The 16,939-nt window shown below is 33.4% G+C and overlaps 1 protein-coding gene across 1 annotated transcript; it reads left to right on the plus strand.

Moving 5' to 3' along the window:
• Positions 1-402: 402 nt before the first annotated feature.
• Positions 403-15,892, plus strand: LOC132547291 (alpha-N-acetylglucosaminidase-like). Its single transcript, XM_060211055.1, has 23 exons — positions 403-517; positions 974-1,022; positions 1,491-1,648; positions 1,949-2,133; positions 3,086-3,233; positions 3,586-3,656; positions 4,183-4,344; positions 5,161-5,226; positions 5,824-5,887; positions 6,277-6,347; positions 6,597-6,671; positions 8,199-8,283; positions 8,930-9,079; positions 9,611-9,753; positions 10,798-10,870; positions 11,499-11,594; positions 11,788-11,873; positions 12,328-12,432; positions 12,642-12,825; positions 13,178-13,221; positions 14,261-14,318; positions 15,048-15,147; positions 15,441-15,892. Exons 1-23 carry the CDS (start codon positions 491-493, stop codon positions 15,521-15,523), a joined length of 2,283 nt encoding a protein of 760 aa, XP_060067038.1. The 5' UTR covers positions 403-490; the 3' UTR covers positions 15,524-15,892.
• The last annotated feature ends 1,047 nt before the right edge of the window (positions 15,893-16,939 follow it).

Below are 16,939 nucleotides of genomic sequence, written 5' to 3' on the forward strand. Positions count from 1 at the left end.
ATACTAAGTCCGTGATAGTGCATCTAATAACTTTTCTCGCATTCACTATTGTACATTTACATATAATTGTTCATTATGAACCCGTTTGGATCTTACAACTTGAATGACAAAGCCTATTTTATCTTCTATTAGAATGACCATCGTATGGTTGGAATGAATATTTAAGAAATATTTTTTTTATCTTTTTTTTTTCTGTTGAAAAAATTAAAGGTTATCTCAATTCTCCCAATTCTATGAATACTTGTAACTTGTATCAGATTTTCATGTACAACAAATTTAATCAAAATTATGTATAGTAAAAATTCATTATCAACGTCATATAATTGCTCGTTCTTTTTCAGAATATCTTTATACCCCTGGCTGGTCCCCACAATTGTGCTTCCGGTGTAAACACAGCTGGTCGAGAAACATGCACTAGCTGACAAATGGCAAACAGTTCCAGATAAATGTATATCCAAGCGACATATCGTCCTCGTTCGTAATCAAAATCATGCACATATTTGTCAACACAGGAAAGGTGAACGCTTTGCACAAGTTCGCAATTTCCAAAACTCTGTATTTTGGTAATGGGTTAAGGGGGCCTGTTTTAAAAGATTCATATGATACAGACTATTACTGATAACTTGATTGAAGATGTGTCGATATTAGATGTGTGTTATGTGCAAAACATAGAAATCAATATATGTTGTGTGGAACCAAAGAGTTCATGATAAATTAATCTTGTTCAATTCAAGGTGTCAACCCGTCTCTAGCCTACTTTGTGTATGTGTAAACCTATATTGAGTATAACCAGCAGTAGGAATGCATTTAATTGACAGTGCATGCTTATTTTTACAGTTTTGATAGAAGTACATACTGTCAATGTGCACGTACAATATATACATATTATACCTATAGAACACACAGCACAAGTAACAAGCAAATTAGTTTGGTTACAAAATGTGACTAACTTTAATCATTTTCTTTTTTTCAGCGGTTGCTGCTTTCGGTTTTGTTCATTCAATTAATTTCTGCTGAACCAGGTAAAATATCATTAAAAGTTGAAATGGTTTTCAGAGTTGGATCAACTTAGAACTACATGTACATCTTACTTAATATAACCCCCTACTCCTTCAGCGTAACTTTACTAATGTTAGATTATTACATTCAAGATTCATTACAAGCTAATCGCAATTTTATTGTTGTTTTGACTTAAATTTTTCAATATGAAATTCATTTTTTTGTTTGGTTATAGGAACTATATAAAAATATTAAAGTTTGAAGATTCAACAATTCAGCAATGATGTTTTAAGTATACATGTACTTGTAAAGTCAAACATTTCTCCTATTATAGTTGACTCATACACATGCATCATAGAACAAGAGCTATTTGATTGTAATCATTTGTTATTGATTGAAATTGAAATAGTGACTTTAATTCATTCTTTATTTGAATGTATATTATTTCATTCAATCAAGTTAGACTTTTATTGTTTTGAATGTCATTTCAGGTTTCCCTGGCTTGAATCACATCCGGACAAGGACACCTGCATCTATCCAGACACGTGCATCGCAGGCTTTGATTGACAGAATTATTGGGAAAAGAGCCCATGAATTGACAGCAAATGTCCAACCAAACCTTGGACCTACAAATCGAGACACATTTTTGGTAAGCATTATGATAGAATTGGTGCACATTTTTATCTTTTTCCAATAGGTTCTACCTATTCACTTTTGTCAAGTTGTGTCCAAAAATCCTATCTGATTCAAAAGAGTTTGATTGAGCTGTCAATACTTGTACTAAAGATTTTAACATCAATTTTTTTTTCTTTTTCTTTTTCTTTATCTACATTTATTAATTTGTTTTGCTTAGAAATAAATGAATCTCGATTTATTTGCTGATAAAGATTTGGCTTCATATTGATTCAGTTGAACAATTTTTTTTTTTTCATTTTCCACCAATTTCTAGATTCAAGCGTCTGGTGATTATGTCAACATCACCGGGTCTACAGGAGTGGCAGTTGCCATGGGCCTGTATTACTACTTAACCAATTACTGTGGGTGTCAGTACACATGGGCGGGACAACAGATGAACATTCCATCCCCTCTGCCTAAGGTCCCTGCCCAGGGAATAAAAGTGACCACAAATGACAGGTTGGTGTTCGTACCTGGTTATAAATACACAGAACAAATTTATACTAATCACACAATAAATCTATCAGAGATATCATATCATTATTTGTTCATCCTCTTAAAAACCGCAAAGAAAAAAATCCTCAAGATCAAAGCACTCTTAACTAAATGACAGTCATCTTTTTGCTATGGTTGGCATCCTTAAATGTTGATGTTTGAGTGGATTACCTCCTTCTTATGATACATGTAATATAATGATTTGCTTGAAAGTTCATATTTAATGAATATATTTGTTTGCTGGGTTTATGGCCACATAAACTGCAAGTGTCATTTTGTACAGCTGGTGGCTACAGTACCATACTGAACAGCATACGGGAGGCCAGTCTCATGCCACCAAAAGCAACTTGAGTAAAGTGTTATGCCCAAGGACTCAATCATTTCAGGACGGTCAAATTCCTCAGCTCCATTAAAAAACTTAAACTGTTCAGGGTAGGGTCTCAAACCACAGGCCTGAGATCTTCACCAAAGCTGTCAGGTCCAATACTCACCTATATTATACTGAGCCCTTTACTGATTAGATATCTGTTAATTCCTGGCACTGTTCACACCACCTTACAAATGAAACATGTTGATCAAATTTAAACAGCTTTGGACATGTGCATACCCACAAAAAGTGTGTTACCTTGGCAGACATTGATAAAGATCAAAATGCACCAGCAGGTAGATCACAAAACATCTGTCAACCTAGTGATTAGTCAGTCATTCTTTGTAAAAAAACCAATCAAATGGCTTGCGAGCTTTCAACTCTGCGATGAAATATTTGTATAGGTTGAGGGTGGGGAACTGATATTCATTGTAACTGTTGAAAACAACACGCTGGAATAATCAATTTGGAGGAAGGGATAATAATGTAACTCATGTACATTGTTTGTAAGTATGTATAATTGTTGTTGATGATTTTTACCTATATCAGGTTCCGGTATTATCAGAATGTGTGTACAGTGGACTACTCATTTGTATGGTATAACTGGACAGACTGGCAACAACAGTTAGACTGGATGGCTTTACATGGCATCAACATGCCTTTAGCCTTCACCGGACAGGAGGCTATATTTCAGCGGGTCAGAAAAACAAATTTTGATGAAGTATTTTTCATGTTGATGTATCACGTACTTTTAATGAACTTGTTAGTTGTTCTTTATGTTTATTCAACAGGTTTAGAGACAAAACTTTCACAAAAAATTCAATGATGTCTAAAAAATGTTTAATTTTTTCATCATCCACACAATTTTTGGCAATTTGAATTTGGAAATCAACCGTACAAAATATATTTCAAATTTAGATTAATAAAAGTTTTAAACTCCTGCTTTCATTGGAAATAACTAGAAATTAACATTAGAAATTTTAATTTAGAAAAAAAATTTAACTCATAATGCAGCTATTTGCATGCTTATTATAATTGTGTGATTGCAGGTCTACATGAAGATGGGTCTCACTATGAAAGAGGTCCAGGATCACTTTGCTGGTCCAGCATTTCTGGCTTGGTAAGTGATAAACTAACAAAATGGATTTAAGAGAAAAAGTGAAAATGATTTTTGGACATAGATAAGCATTTCTTAAAAAAAAAGAATGAAAATAAAGTTATATTGAGGAGAATCATATTATGTTAAGTGATTTTCAGTACTGATTGACTTTTAAAATGAAAAATGAATGAATAGATAAAGGCTCGTCATACTTTTGATAATAGTAATGATCAGATGATGGATGTATATGTACTTAGAATATGATATGCATATATTACTTGAAATTACTCAGCATGGTTTCCATATTCCTTACTAGAAAACAGATAACACATAGTTTTGCATGTGAATATTAGCTCCTATTGATAAAAGGCTTAAAATAAGAATTTAGGTCAAGACAATGGTGTCTTGGTCAGGGGAATGGATCAACACCTCAGTGAACCTTTTAAAGTATTTGTTATCTCCCTTGACACACATGAACGACTGTTAAAATGTGAAATCGCAGTTATGCTCCCTGTCACTAATGTAATTATATTATTTCCGCTAACAGGTCCAGAATGGGTAATATGCATGGCTGGGGTGGACCACTACCTCAGTCATGGATTGACCAACAGTTGGTCCTACAACACAGGATCCTTGACCGGGCAAGAGACCTTGGAATGATTCCAGTATTGCCAGGCTTTGCTGGACACGTCCCCAGTGCCATCACCAGGTAACATCAGAAACACTATGAACAAAGCCATATCCTAGTTTCCCGAATTAATCCTCATGTTTATGATAGTAAATCCTATAACTTTGCTTTAATTTATTGTATAATAAAAAAAAAATGGTAGCATGACATTATAGCTCACAGTTTTGACATTTTGACCTACTGTAATAATACAATGAAAATATCATGTGATGTAACAGATTCTTTTTGTAACGGTCTATGACTCACTCTGACAGGTTAGTAATTTAATTTAGCCGTTTTCCTTTTTATGCTTTCTGCTATACCCTAGATAGAAAGCACATGATTAATTAATATATAACTTCACCTACAGATATGATGATTGAAAATCAATTTATACCTGTGTTATATTCTAACTTATGAAAACATTACTTATCTTGAAATCACCAGTTGTTATGAGGAACACTCTGTAACTTTGTTTCATTTCATCTCTTATGGATTTCAAAAGAATAATTACTTTAAGTTCTATGATGTTGCTGCATATTTTAATTGACATACACCTGAACACACTTTCATGACATGTGTTTTATTTGGCTCAAAATTATCACGGCTTGTTAACTATTAAACTAACGCAATAAACATCACAGTTCATTATGCATTGATTTAGTACCAGGTATTGTGTTATGTATCTGGTTTCTATAGAAGTGAAATGATCGTAATACATCTGAAATTACAATTGTAACTGTCATCAAATTTATGCACATACAAACTACAGAGAGAGATAAATATATATCTCTTTCAAGAAAAAAAAAACAAAATAAGTGATGATCTTAAAATAATATTTTTTCATGTTTTTGACAGAATTTTTCCAAATGCCAGTGTATCCCATTTACCAAACTGGGGTCACTTCAATTCCTCTTTTTGTTGGTAAGTAAATAAAGAATTTTTTTTTATCAATTATCTTTCACAACTTCAATGAAATTACATTAAATAGCTGAGAAATACATATGTTGTATCATACAATAGACATTTGAGTATTCTTGGTTTGTGTCTCTATTTATCAAAATTTAGGAGGCTGCGATAGTGTAATTGGTTACGGCGTTAACATGTATAACCTGATTAACTGGTGTGCATGGTTTGATGCCTCTGGAGCCTCTGGTGCCTCTCCTCTGGAGCCTCTGGACAGCATGCGAGGGCTTTCTGTATGATGTACAGTGAGGTAGTCACCAGCTTGAAGAAGGTGATTCCACATCAAAATGGCCCTGACTGTTCTTGGAGTGACAACCCTAGCATATACAACAAGCAATTTTACAATAGGACCTCCTCTGACATCAGAACAATAGTATTTTATCTGTAACAGGTAGAAATGTGAACCTTATAAAAAAAAATAACCACGAGTGATTAAAAGCGATTGTCTAGAGTATAGATTTGAATCAGGTTAAGAGAATATTGATACACAATACTTGATTAATGAATCACTTTAAACTGTACTGATAGATACATGTATTTTTGTGTTTTCTTCAGTAACTTACTACTTGACTTTAGTGACCCTCTGTTCAAGAGGATAGGGCATGAAGTAGTCAAAGAGGTGAGGCCCCTTTTAGCTTTGACAGTTTAGGCACTTTGCAAAGATTGTTTCATAAGATTATTTTCAATTATGTTAATTAGCTGTTTTAAAAAACAAATGTTAAATGTTACCTCAGTTTATCCCCAAGGGATTGTATTTTCTAATTTTGTGTGTACTTTTGCTTCTTCTAGCTGCATTATAGAATATTGCTTTAAAAATTACTGATATCACTTCTCAGATGTTGTATTACTGAATCTTGTTTTATATATGATTGAAATATCTTGAATATGAGACGATATTGTGAATTAGTATAATTATGAAATAAGTTAAGTAGCCAATCCATTAAAACTTAATTTAAGTGTCTGAATGAAATTTTAGAAAAGTGTATTTAATTTTCATTTTTATTGCAGATGTTGAATGAGTTTGGTACTGATCATATCTACAACATTGACACATTCAATGAGATGCTGCCAAAGTCAAGGTAATACCTGTGTGTAGTGTAGGTTACAGATAAACAATTGTTTTTCGTTTTGCAACACTTAAACATATCTTTGATTGCAGTGAAAATATTTTAATTTGTACATTTCTGTTATAAGTATGTTGTTATCAATAGGGAGTAACTTTCAGTCGTTTGTCAGAGTTCTCTGATGATTATATTAAATATTTTTTGTATGTTTCCCTGCCCTTAATAACTCCAGGTCAGTATTTATCATGGAGCTTTATATTTCAGTTCACCAACCTACCTTGCAGAGTCAGCAAGAGCTGTTTTTGAGGCCTTGACATCAGCAGACCAACAAGCGGTGTGGTAAGATCAATTCAGAAGTCCTTAAATTGTTAGGCAATCTGACCCAAAGGGTCAAGATGACCTATAGCCGTCGTGTTTCCTCTGTCGCTGTGCGTTTCCATTCAAATGACTTCTTCTTAGTAACCAAAAGACCAAGGGTGTTGATATTTGGCCTGTAGCATGATGGGCTACCAAGATTGTTGAAATGAATGACATTGACCTATTTTCAAGGTCACAGATGTGTCAAAATCATTAAATCACTTCTTCTCAGTTACCAAAAAGTCCAGAGTGCTGGTTAATCATCCAATGGCATCCTGGGATGAAAGGCTACCAAGTTTGTTCATATTATTTACCTTAACCATTTTTCAAGGTCACAGGTGTCAAATATGTGAAAATCTTTAAACAACTTCTTCACAATAACCAGGTGCTAATATTGGGTCTGTGGCATGCGGGGATGAAAGGTTACCAATTTTGTTAAAAAGGATTGACCTTTTCTCTATTTAAAGGTGACAGGGGTCAAATGTGTAAAAATCTTCAAACGACTTCTTTTTGATAACAAAACAGGTCTAGGGTGTTAATATTGGTTCTTTAATACAAGTGGATGAACGGCTACCGATTTGTTCAAATAATTTCTTGATCTTGACCTATCTTTAAATCTGTTGGGTTAGTGAGTTGAGAACTCTAAATTTCATTTTCAACAAGCAATAGGTTCAGAGTAATGGCATTTGTGTAGTAGCATGTATAAAGAATATGATTTCAAGTTTTTTTTCGCAAGATTGCAAAAGATGTTTTTATGAACTAACAATGTCTTCTTTGTAAACTGTAGAGTAGTTAAGCAATTTATTTTAGGCCTGTTAGGCCTCTTTCATATATAAGTCTTTATAGTCAGATGTTTATTAAGGCCCATGGACCTCTTGTTTAGTTTACCACTACTATCACCGATGTCAACATTTTAATGAAAAGTCCATCAGTTACAAATTAATGGTCTAACTTATTATAACTGGAATATAAAGGGTGCTCAGCACTATCAATCCCATTAGAAGGGAGGAAGACTAAATCCTTGTTAAACAATGAATCAACAATTCATGATGTACACATTTAATGGCACAGACGTGGCTTATTTCTCATTGCAATCATTTTGTATTTCCCATTCTAATCATTCATAGGAATCATGTGAATAATTAACTTAAATTTGCCACGGTTATCAAAATACGATTCATTTCAATGAATTAGACAGAATTTGCAACCACCATGTTTCTTGATCACGGTGGTTTTGTGAATTTTTATTAGTTTCATTTAAGATTGATGAAGTTAATATCATTAAGTTATTGGTGTCCTAGTCCTTGATCCACTGCTGGTAGGGGGAGTAGGGGACATATAAGGCTTGTTAAAGTTAAAAAGATTTCACAAGATTGAGTTTTCCTAATGCCTTCCCATGCTATAGTCAAGATGTTTGACCCAATTTGTTTTTAGAGGACCATCTGTGCTATAAATACAAGATCAGAGATGACTGGTTTTGTTTCTCACTGGTTCTGTTATTGTTTGCAGGTTGATGCAAGGATGGATATTTGAAAACTCTGTGGATTTCTGGAAAAGTCCTCAAATAAAGGCAGTTGTAACAGCTGTTCCTAAAGTAGGTGTTTTCTGATAGTCTTTATGGAGTTTTACCATTTGGGTATATGCTTTTGGAACTAAGGAAGTTTTATAAAGGTTGACACTTTTTATATACAATGTTTGCTTTGCACTACAGTCGCTACTGTAAAAGTGTCTCTTTGAACGACTCTTCATCAAAGGACTTAAAAAGAAATTTCCCTTAATGCTTTTAATCTCCTCTTGTCTGAAAATTTTATTTATTCATCTTCTGAATATTGTATTCCAGGTTATCAGTATTTGTAATTTTAAAGGAAATTCCTTTAATTTGATAAAGTTAAGGGCACTTTAAATAGAAAATTTTAGTAACATTTTTAGGATAATCTTAATGGTTCTTGAAAGATGTTTTTGAGATGATATTTTAATAAATATCTTATAGTTTAACAGAAAGAAGGATAAAAAATAAAGGACACTTAATATTAATAGAACTAAAAAAGAAGAATATGAAATTTAAGAATAGTTGGAAAGAAAATGATTAATGTGCACCTAAATCAGCCAACAGGTACTTATTTCTCGATATAACCTGAATGAGTACCATTTAAAGCTAATAAAACTGTCATAGTCCTACAAAGTATGTACACTGATTATTTTGGTATTACTCTCCAATGGATGGCATTTTTGTGTTACAGGGTAGAATGATAATACTAGAACTGTTCGCTGAGAATCGTCCTGTGTATCGTCACACAGAATCATACTTCGGACAGCCATTTATCTGGTGTATGCTCCACAACTTTGGTGGTACCATGGAGCTGTATGGCATGTTTGACAGCATTAACTCTGTGAGTTGTCATGTTTCTGACTTTGCAAACTATTTTGCCAGCATTTACATAGTCTTAATTCTACACATTTCATTATATAAATTTCCAAAATAGAAAACTTTAAAACTTTTTGAAATGTGTTAAGGAACTTTTTTGTTCCTACCGTTTTCAAGTCAATGTAGTCTACAGTTGTGGTAATGCACAAAAAACTTTTTGATTAATCATGCATACATCATATGCACAAGTGCACTATATAGATTTTCTACCACGCCCTTATGGTGCAGACATCATGTGCACGTCCTGTAATGTTTTGCGATCCCACAACTGTAACCATAAAATTGAATTTTGTCTGTTTATGTTTGTTACATTTTCAAATTCAAATCTTGTTGACTTCTATAACAATGTATGTGAGTTGGTCAGAGTTAGTTAAGAAATCTCTCTCTTAATTTCATGATGATTAAATTACTAATGCAGTCATTGAGATGTCAGTTTAAAGTGATTGAATTTGATAGTGATTTGAGTTTTTGACCATGAAAAATTGATTTAACACAGGGTCCAGCTGAAGGGCGTAATTTCCCAAACAGTACCATGATTGGGATAGGCTTGACTCCTGAGGGGATCAACCAAAATGAGGTGATTTACGAATTCATGGCCGAGAATGCATGGGTTCCGCAGCCTAGAGACGTATCAAAGTGGTAAGCTTTTGACATACAAAGGTGTGAAAGGTAAACAAAATTATTGTAATGGTATTTAACATAAAAGGCATCATCATAATTTGAAGAATTTAAAAGTACGTAGAGCTTGATTTATTTAATTGAATTTTACTACAGTAACAGGTAGCCATGCTTTTTTCGATGACATGGTAGAATTTATGCAAGTATAAATATATATGTTTTCTTTTTAAAACTACAATTTTTTTGTCACCAGAGATAAAGTCTCAATCTTTATGTGATACCCTTCGGCATGTGTTATTTGTCGTGTGTCCTTAAACTTTCTATATTTCCGACATCTTTATGAAAACCTGGCAGAGACCTTCCATGGCCAAAAGTGAAAAAGAACTGTAAATCACATGATCCCCAACCCCTAGGGGCCAGAGGGCGGGGCCAAAAAGGTTCAAATTGTCTGAAAACTGTCTCAAATTTTCTGTTCAGTACCTCAATATGGTACAATCAAAGAAAAGGTCTCAAAATATTTTACCATCATTGTAAAATTAATTTTATGACCCCAGGGTCCCACATTGCCAACTGGGAATGGGGTAAACTTTATTATAGTCAATATAGGAAAATTACATTTTTAGCATAATTTGTTTATTACCATTTTCTATTGGAAATAAATCCAACTAGGTTATAATTGTTAGTATAAGATTACCGGTGAATGTTATGTACATATAGTGTATCAACACTGGCTGAAATTTTAGAAATCTTCACAATAACCAAATATGATAGAATCAAATACTTTTTATGGACGGAAGGGTTTGTAAATTTTATGACCCCAGTACAACTTGAGTAAAAACTCTCCTGTACCTGTTAAAATAACATTTCTCACTTTCTCTTCTGTATACTTCATATTCATTCTGATTATTTCCATGTGTGAGTTCACTCGTGCAGGTGACCGTTTAGACCCCTGGGACTTATGTTTTATTTACTTAACACATTATGATACATGTATATGTTCACTTTCATTTCTTAATAGACATGGTTTGTCTAGACTGTACCTTTGTATCTATTATACAAATACAGGGTGACAGAGTATGCAAAAAGGAGATATGGAAAACCCAACAAATATAGTTCAAAGGCATGGCTGCTTTTACGGGTAAATTTTTTTGGTTTGTTGAAATATCTGGTTTCTTTTAGATATTTTTATTCTTAGATAATTAATGATGTGCTGTAAGTTGTAAAGAAATAAAGAATCAATCAGAATTCAATTATATCAAAAAGACAGAACAGGGTAGCCTGATGGCGCAGTGGTAATGCACTCGCCTTTCACCAAGACATCGACAGTTTGATTCCTTGAAATGATGTAAAAAAAGGTATGGAGGTCACTTGTTCGACTACGTGGGTTTCTCTGAGGTACTTTGGTTTCCTCACACAGTAAGACCCCTCATGCCCTTCCATCCGGAGGAAAAAGAGTGATTGCTATAAGTTGGGAAAAATTGTTTCACAATTGTTGTAAAATAAATCTAATTTTGAAAAAGTGTATTTTTAGAAATCCATTTTTAAGATAAACATAAATATTTTTTAGTTTTGTATTGAAATAGATTAACTTTACAACAGCACTTCTTGTTTTTAATTCTCATTAAGTAAACACGTAGCAAAATTGTTTGTAAAGTAATGTGTAAATGTGAATTAAAATTGTACACGTCAGAGTCCTTCTGGAAAAGAAATTTTAAGCAATGTACATTTTGTTTCAGCATTAATTATTCCCATGTTCCAATTTTCAGGAAAGTGTATACAATAACACAGACGGGTTGAAAGATAAGAGTAAGCATGTGATACCGACTTCTCGTCCATCCTACCATCCACGACTGACTCCAGATGTAAGTTACTATGGTAACCAATGGTTTATGATAATTCATTTATAACAAGTTACTGTCCTGTTTTCCCTTTTATACTGCCAAGTTATTACTTGAAAGGAAATGTCATTATTATTATCTTTGTTCTAAATTCCATGATGATTTTGATTGTGGAACTATTCTGTTAATAGATAACAAACAGCCATTTTTTTTGTAGGTTTGGTATGACCCAGAGGATTTGTATCAAGCCTGGGATAATTTTGTGTTAGCTGCCACCCAGCTTAGCAATAGCTCTTTGTTTGTGTAAGTTGTATCATTTCTTTACCTCTTGAGTGAAGTTTAAAGCTCACAATTTATATATTTTTAGTTATTTTTCACAGCAGATCTCAGTGAGAACACTTTATTATGGTACAAAAAAGGTCTCTAAGTATGCCATTTATATGTTATAATAATGGTAGCGTTACATTTCTTACAAATGTCAATGGTCCACCTATTCACCTACATGCTGTCAAGTATAAGCACGTCCCTGTTACCCTTGGTATGCATACATCTGTACCATTATAAAGTTGATAAACTTTGTGAATTCAGATGAAATAAAGTATAAAGTTTATACATTTGATTAATCATTCATCTTAAAACCTATTTTTATAAAAGAACATTTTTCATCAACTGTTTTGACAATTTTGAAGTTTGATTGGAAGTAGTTTCATTATTAAATCCATGACCATGTTATAACTATTTTGTGACACTTTAACAGATACGATCTCGTGGATGTCACAAGGAACAGTCTTCAGGACATTTCCCTGTCTTACTATAACTCCCTCATAACAGCCTTCACACACAAAGATTACACTCAAGTCAGGTAAATGGAATTTTAATCTTTAGATTTATATACAAAAATATAATATATATATATATAACATATGCATACAGTATATAAGAAAACTGCATAAGGAATTCATTATAACAATAATTTAAGGCATTCAAATATTTAGGTAATTGAGAGTTTGAGACATAAAACAAGTGCCTTATGGTTCTTTTTTCCAATATTAATGTAAGTGAATTTTACAGTTTTATAGGTGAAAAACTACTGGATCTTCTGACTGACATGGACAGACTTCTTGGGTCAGAAGGTCACTTCCTGTTGGGAAATTGGATTCAGGCAGCAAGAAATCTAGGCTTCAGGTCTGAAGACAAGCAGCTGTATGAGTTTAATGCCAGGAACCAAATTACACTCTGGGGACCAACTGGCAATGTAAGTGATATAACTTGAATATGTTGTGGACAAGTGGAGATATATAGTGAAATACGAAAATATGAATAAAATGTATCACAACTGTATTTACCATAGTCTTGGAGTGTGTCAACATGTCAAGGACTCAAATGTTTAATTTTGAAAAAAAAATTTATATTAAAAAATCGTATTTTTGAATAACAATAAAACTGTTTATGGCTTGGTAACAATCAAATTGTTTATGGCTCAGTGTAATATGGCAATGACATCTTTATGCTTACAATTTCTTTGTGAATTTGATTTTAAAGCCATTATTAAAATTATGTTCCACTTAAAAAAATATACATATAAATGTGTTGATTTAATTTTCCAGCATTTGGATTATGCCAGCAAACAATGGGCTGGACTTATGCATAGGTAAGTTATTTAAACCTGATTAACACTGATGCTAGCAAATACATGCAGATTTAAAAGACCATATGGAAAAACATTCTTTTTTTTAATTATTTACAGAAAAAGCATGATCTCTTTCTATGAATGGAATCTTGAATGAGAAGCTATGTTCATCATATTGGATACTCTAATTGTCTAATAAGCTCATAAAACAATTTGGAGAAATTCGATATCCTCGTATGTTATGGAGTTAGATATGTTCGATGCCAATGTGTAGTGTTGGTGTTTTTAACGGTAATCTTCTATGAGAATTTGACTGATGATTTGGATCGACCATGACTTACATAGCCGATGTAGTCTGTAAAGCAGAAGATTATCTCCCCTATCCTACTGGCTATAATATAGATGTGTCCCTCCCTCAGTTCACACTCACTATAATATAAATGTGTCCCTCCCCCATTTCACACTCACTATAATATAGATGTGTCCCTCCCTCAGTTCACACTCACTATAATATACATGTGTCCATGCATAGCCACTAATCACTATAATATAGATGTGTCCCTCCCCAAGTTCACACTCGCTATAATATACATGTGTCCCTCCCCCAGTTCATACTTGCTATAATATAGATGTGTCCCTCCCCCAGTTCACACTCACTATAACATAGATGTGTCCCTCCCCCAGTTCACACTCGCCATAATATAGATGTGTCCCTCCCCCAGTTCACACTCGCCATAATATAGATGTGTCCCTCCCCCAGTTCACACTCACTATAATATAGATGTGTCCCTCCCCCAGTTCACACTCGCTATAATATAGATGTGTCCCTCCCTCAGTTCACACTCGCTATAATATAGATGTGTCCCTCCCTCAGTTCACACTCGCTATAATATAGATGTGTCCCTCCCCCAGTTCACACTCGCTATAATATAGATGTGTCCCTCCCTCAGTTCACACTCACTATAATATAAATGTGTCCCTCCAATGGCTTCTGCTTTCTTTTATATTTGTCCATCCCTATAGCTACAACTCCCTATAATATAGATGTTTTCATACCCAGCTACTACAGACCGAGGTGGAAGGTTTTCGTGGAGGATTTAAAGCGTAGTATACATACGGTAAGTTTCAAACCAATGTTTTTATTTCTGTTTAGATGGAAATTCAGTGTAGATTGTTATATGAATGGATCATTTGGTGGTTTATAGAATTATTAAAGGTCTTTGATGGATTTCAAAGAAACTATTAAACTAGTAATCAATTCCATTTACTAAGGAACCCTGGAAACTAGATTGCTCAATAATTTTTGCATAGTGATTGAAAATTGTACAAAAGACATATAAGTGAATATCACCTTTCAATGGAAACGAAGATTTAGAGACCATAGAACCAAGTGTTGAATTAAACGGCAACATACAGCTGTTAGCGATGCTAAGGGCCTATATTTTGAAACCTTAAGGACGATTACAGAAAACATTGTAGAGTTGCTATGGTCCGGCTATGTAATAAATTTCAAAATTTACATATATTTGATAATTTCAAAAGAATGTCAAGTACATGTGTGTATTCTGAACTGTGTCACTCTTACAAAAAAAATCATTGTCAGAAAAAAATGGGGCATTCTTACAAGAATGCGTTTTGCCCGAGAATATAGATAGTGTTTTCAAAGATGCATTTTTCCTGTATAAAGTTTGGAAAATTGTAAGAAAAGACATTCAAGACGATATCACCTTCTAATATCAGTTGAGAATTTAAATATGGTATAATTAGATGATTAGGTTTTAAGGTGGTCACAATATTTTTAAAATGAAAGCTGTTCACTATGAGTAACATTTCATATTTTTTCACAGGAAACAGCATTCAATCAAAGTGATTTTAATGACAAAGTTTTCAACACCATAGAGCTTCCCTTTTCTACAGATACACATACTTTTCCGACAGTTCCATCAGGTAAGAAAAGTTTTATTAAATAACTGGAGATATATTGGCTTAAAACACTAAGTTTGTATCGTTTGTAGAACTGACCATAGAACAATCATTATTCCAAACTGGTAACACAGTATGTGTCATTTGAATTGCAAAAAGATTCCTATCAAACTTACATACTGTTCAAAACTTTGATTTGATTTTCTAAACGAAACATTTCTTATGTCTAAACTATTCCTGCGTTATAGAAACGATTTTACCCATAATTTGAAGGCAGTGTATTTATATGAGTGTGTATATTTTTTTTCATTTTCTAGGAAACACAATCTCGATTGTAAATCAGATGTACAAAAAATACAGACGGGAAACAGTGTACAATGTTTACCGTGGAAAAGGATGACATGCAATCAGAAGACAACACATAATGAACTTAAGTACAGGGTGTCATGTGTTAAAATGTATACACTGTCGTATATGGGACATTGCATAGATTCAAACAAAGCTGTGTGATGTACGTGAAGCAGAGAAGGGAAATCCGAATGAAAGCGATAGAGGATCCTGAAGAGCTATTCTGAAGATGCAAAGTGTGTGTAAACATTTGGAGAAACCGATTTGTACAAAAGTGCCTTATTGCAAGATGAATTGTGATTTAGTTGTAATGTTTGTATGATCTGTAGATCTTAACATTGTGAGAAGACCTGAATGTTGTATGCGTGTTGGGCAGTCCCATTTGTACTTTTTATATGTGCAATAAACCTATCTGAAATAAGATTATATTAAATTATTTTGTTAATATGGGTCATTGTAAGCCATCCAGACAAGACATTATATTCAAATACCTGCACGGTATAAGTGGGATTCGTTACAAACTTTGGATAACTTGTCAGTTTTTTTACCAGCTGTTTGGTAATCATACATCAACGAATCAAGGCTTATTTCCATTTGGAAAATAACGGTCATTAAGTCTGTTCAAGAAAATGTATATTTTGATCAGATGTTGAAACTTTCTACATTGTACATTTCCTTGAATCATTCAGTATAATGTAAGTATTCTCACAGATTCTGTTAAAAATGCACAAAAATGTATGTATTAGTTTATATCAAGGAATTATTTTATACTCTTTACATTGGTGTTCTACATTAGATTACTCAGATGTTTATTTAACATTGGTGATGTTGAAAGCTGCATCACAAAGGCACTGTAGCCACTGATACTGGTCACTGTGTGACCTAACAAGAACTGTGGATGTCGCCCTCTGTTGTCACTGATTAGCATAGTAATAGTAATCGTCTTGGCTCGAGCTGAAGGTGCTGCTGATCTCTTGTACGATGGCCGAGAATTTTGGTCGCTTTGACTGTTTATCCTGCCAGCACTTCTTCATTAACTCATAATGCCTGTTAAGGATGAATGATTATTAAGCAACAACATGCTTTATCCACTTCTACACGTATAAAGTTATAACAGAGATCCATATCGAAAGTTATTACACAGCAAATATAATGGTAACTTCAGACTTTCATATACCTAAGTACTGAAAAAGCTTATATGTGGAGATAAGACTGATTATAGGTAATGCTAGTCACAATGACATCGGTTAATTCGCTTTTTACATGGAAAGTGTGCATCACACTTCAGGAATACCATATGAAGTGCAAATAGGACAATTCAACATGCACAATATAAATATGAGTTATCTAACCAATACTACATACTGTATTCTTAAAACAGCATATGGACTATTTATGAATTTACGTTCTTGTAAATTTTCGTTACTTTGCAAGGTTTTGAGTAACAATGACTTACATGTCAGCACAA

The sequence above is a fragment of the Ylistrum balloti genome, unplaced genomic scaffold (genome assembly GCF_031769215.1).
Source record: "Ylistrum balloti isolate Yb309-2 unplaced genomic scaffold, AGI_CSIRO_Ybal_v1 Utg369946, whole genome shotgun sequence".
Taxonomy (NCBI): domain Eukaryota; kingdom Metazoa; phylum Mollusca; class Bivalvia; order Pectinida; family Pectinidae; genus Ylistrum; species Ylistrum balloti.

Bases quoted from the DNA above. Each gene is read 5' to 3' on its own strand.
- LOC132547291 (XM_060211055.1), top strand. From the start codon at position 491: ATGCACATATTTGTCAACACAGGAAAG. The intron at 6,672-8,198 runs GTAAGATCAATT...TATTGTTTGCAG, and splicing joins GCAGACCAACAAGCGGTGTG to GTTGATGCAAGGATGGATAT. The intron at 13,222-14,260 runs GTAAGTTATTTA...TTTCATACCCAG, and splicing joins TGGGCTGGACTTATGCATAG to CTACTACAGACCGAGGTGGA.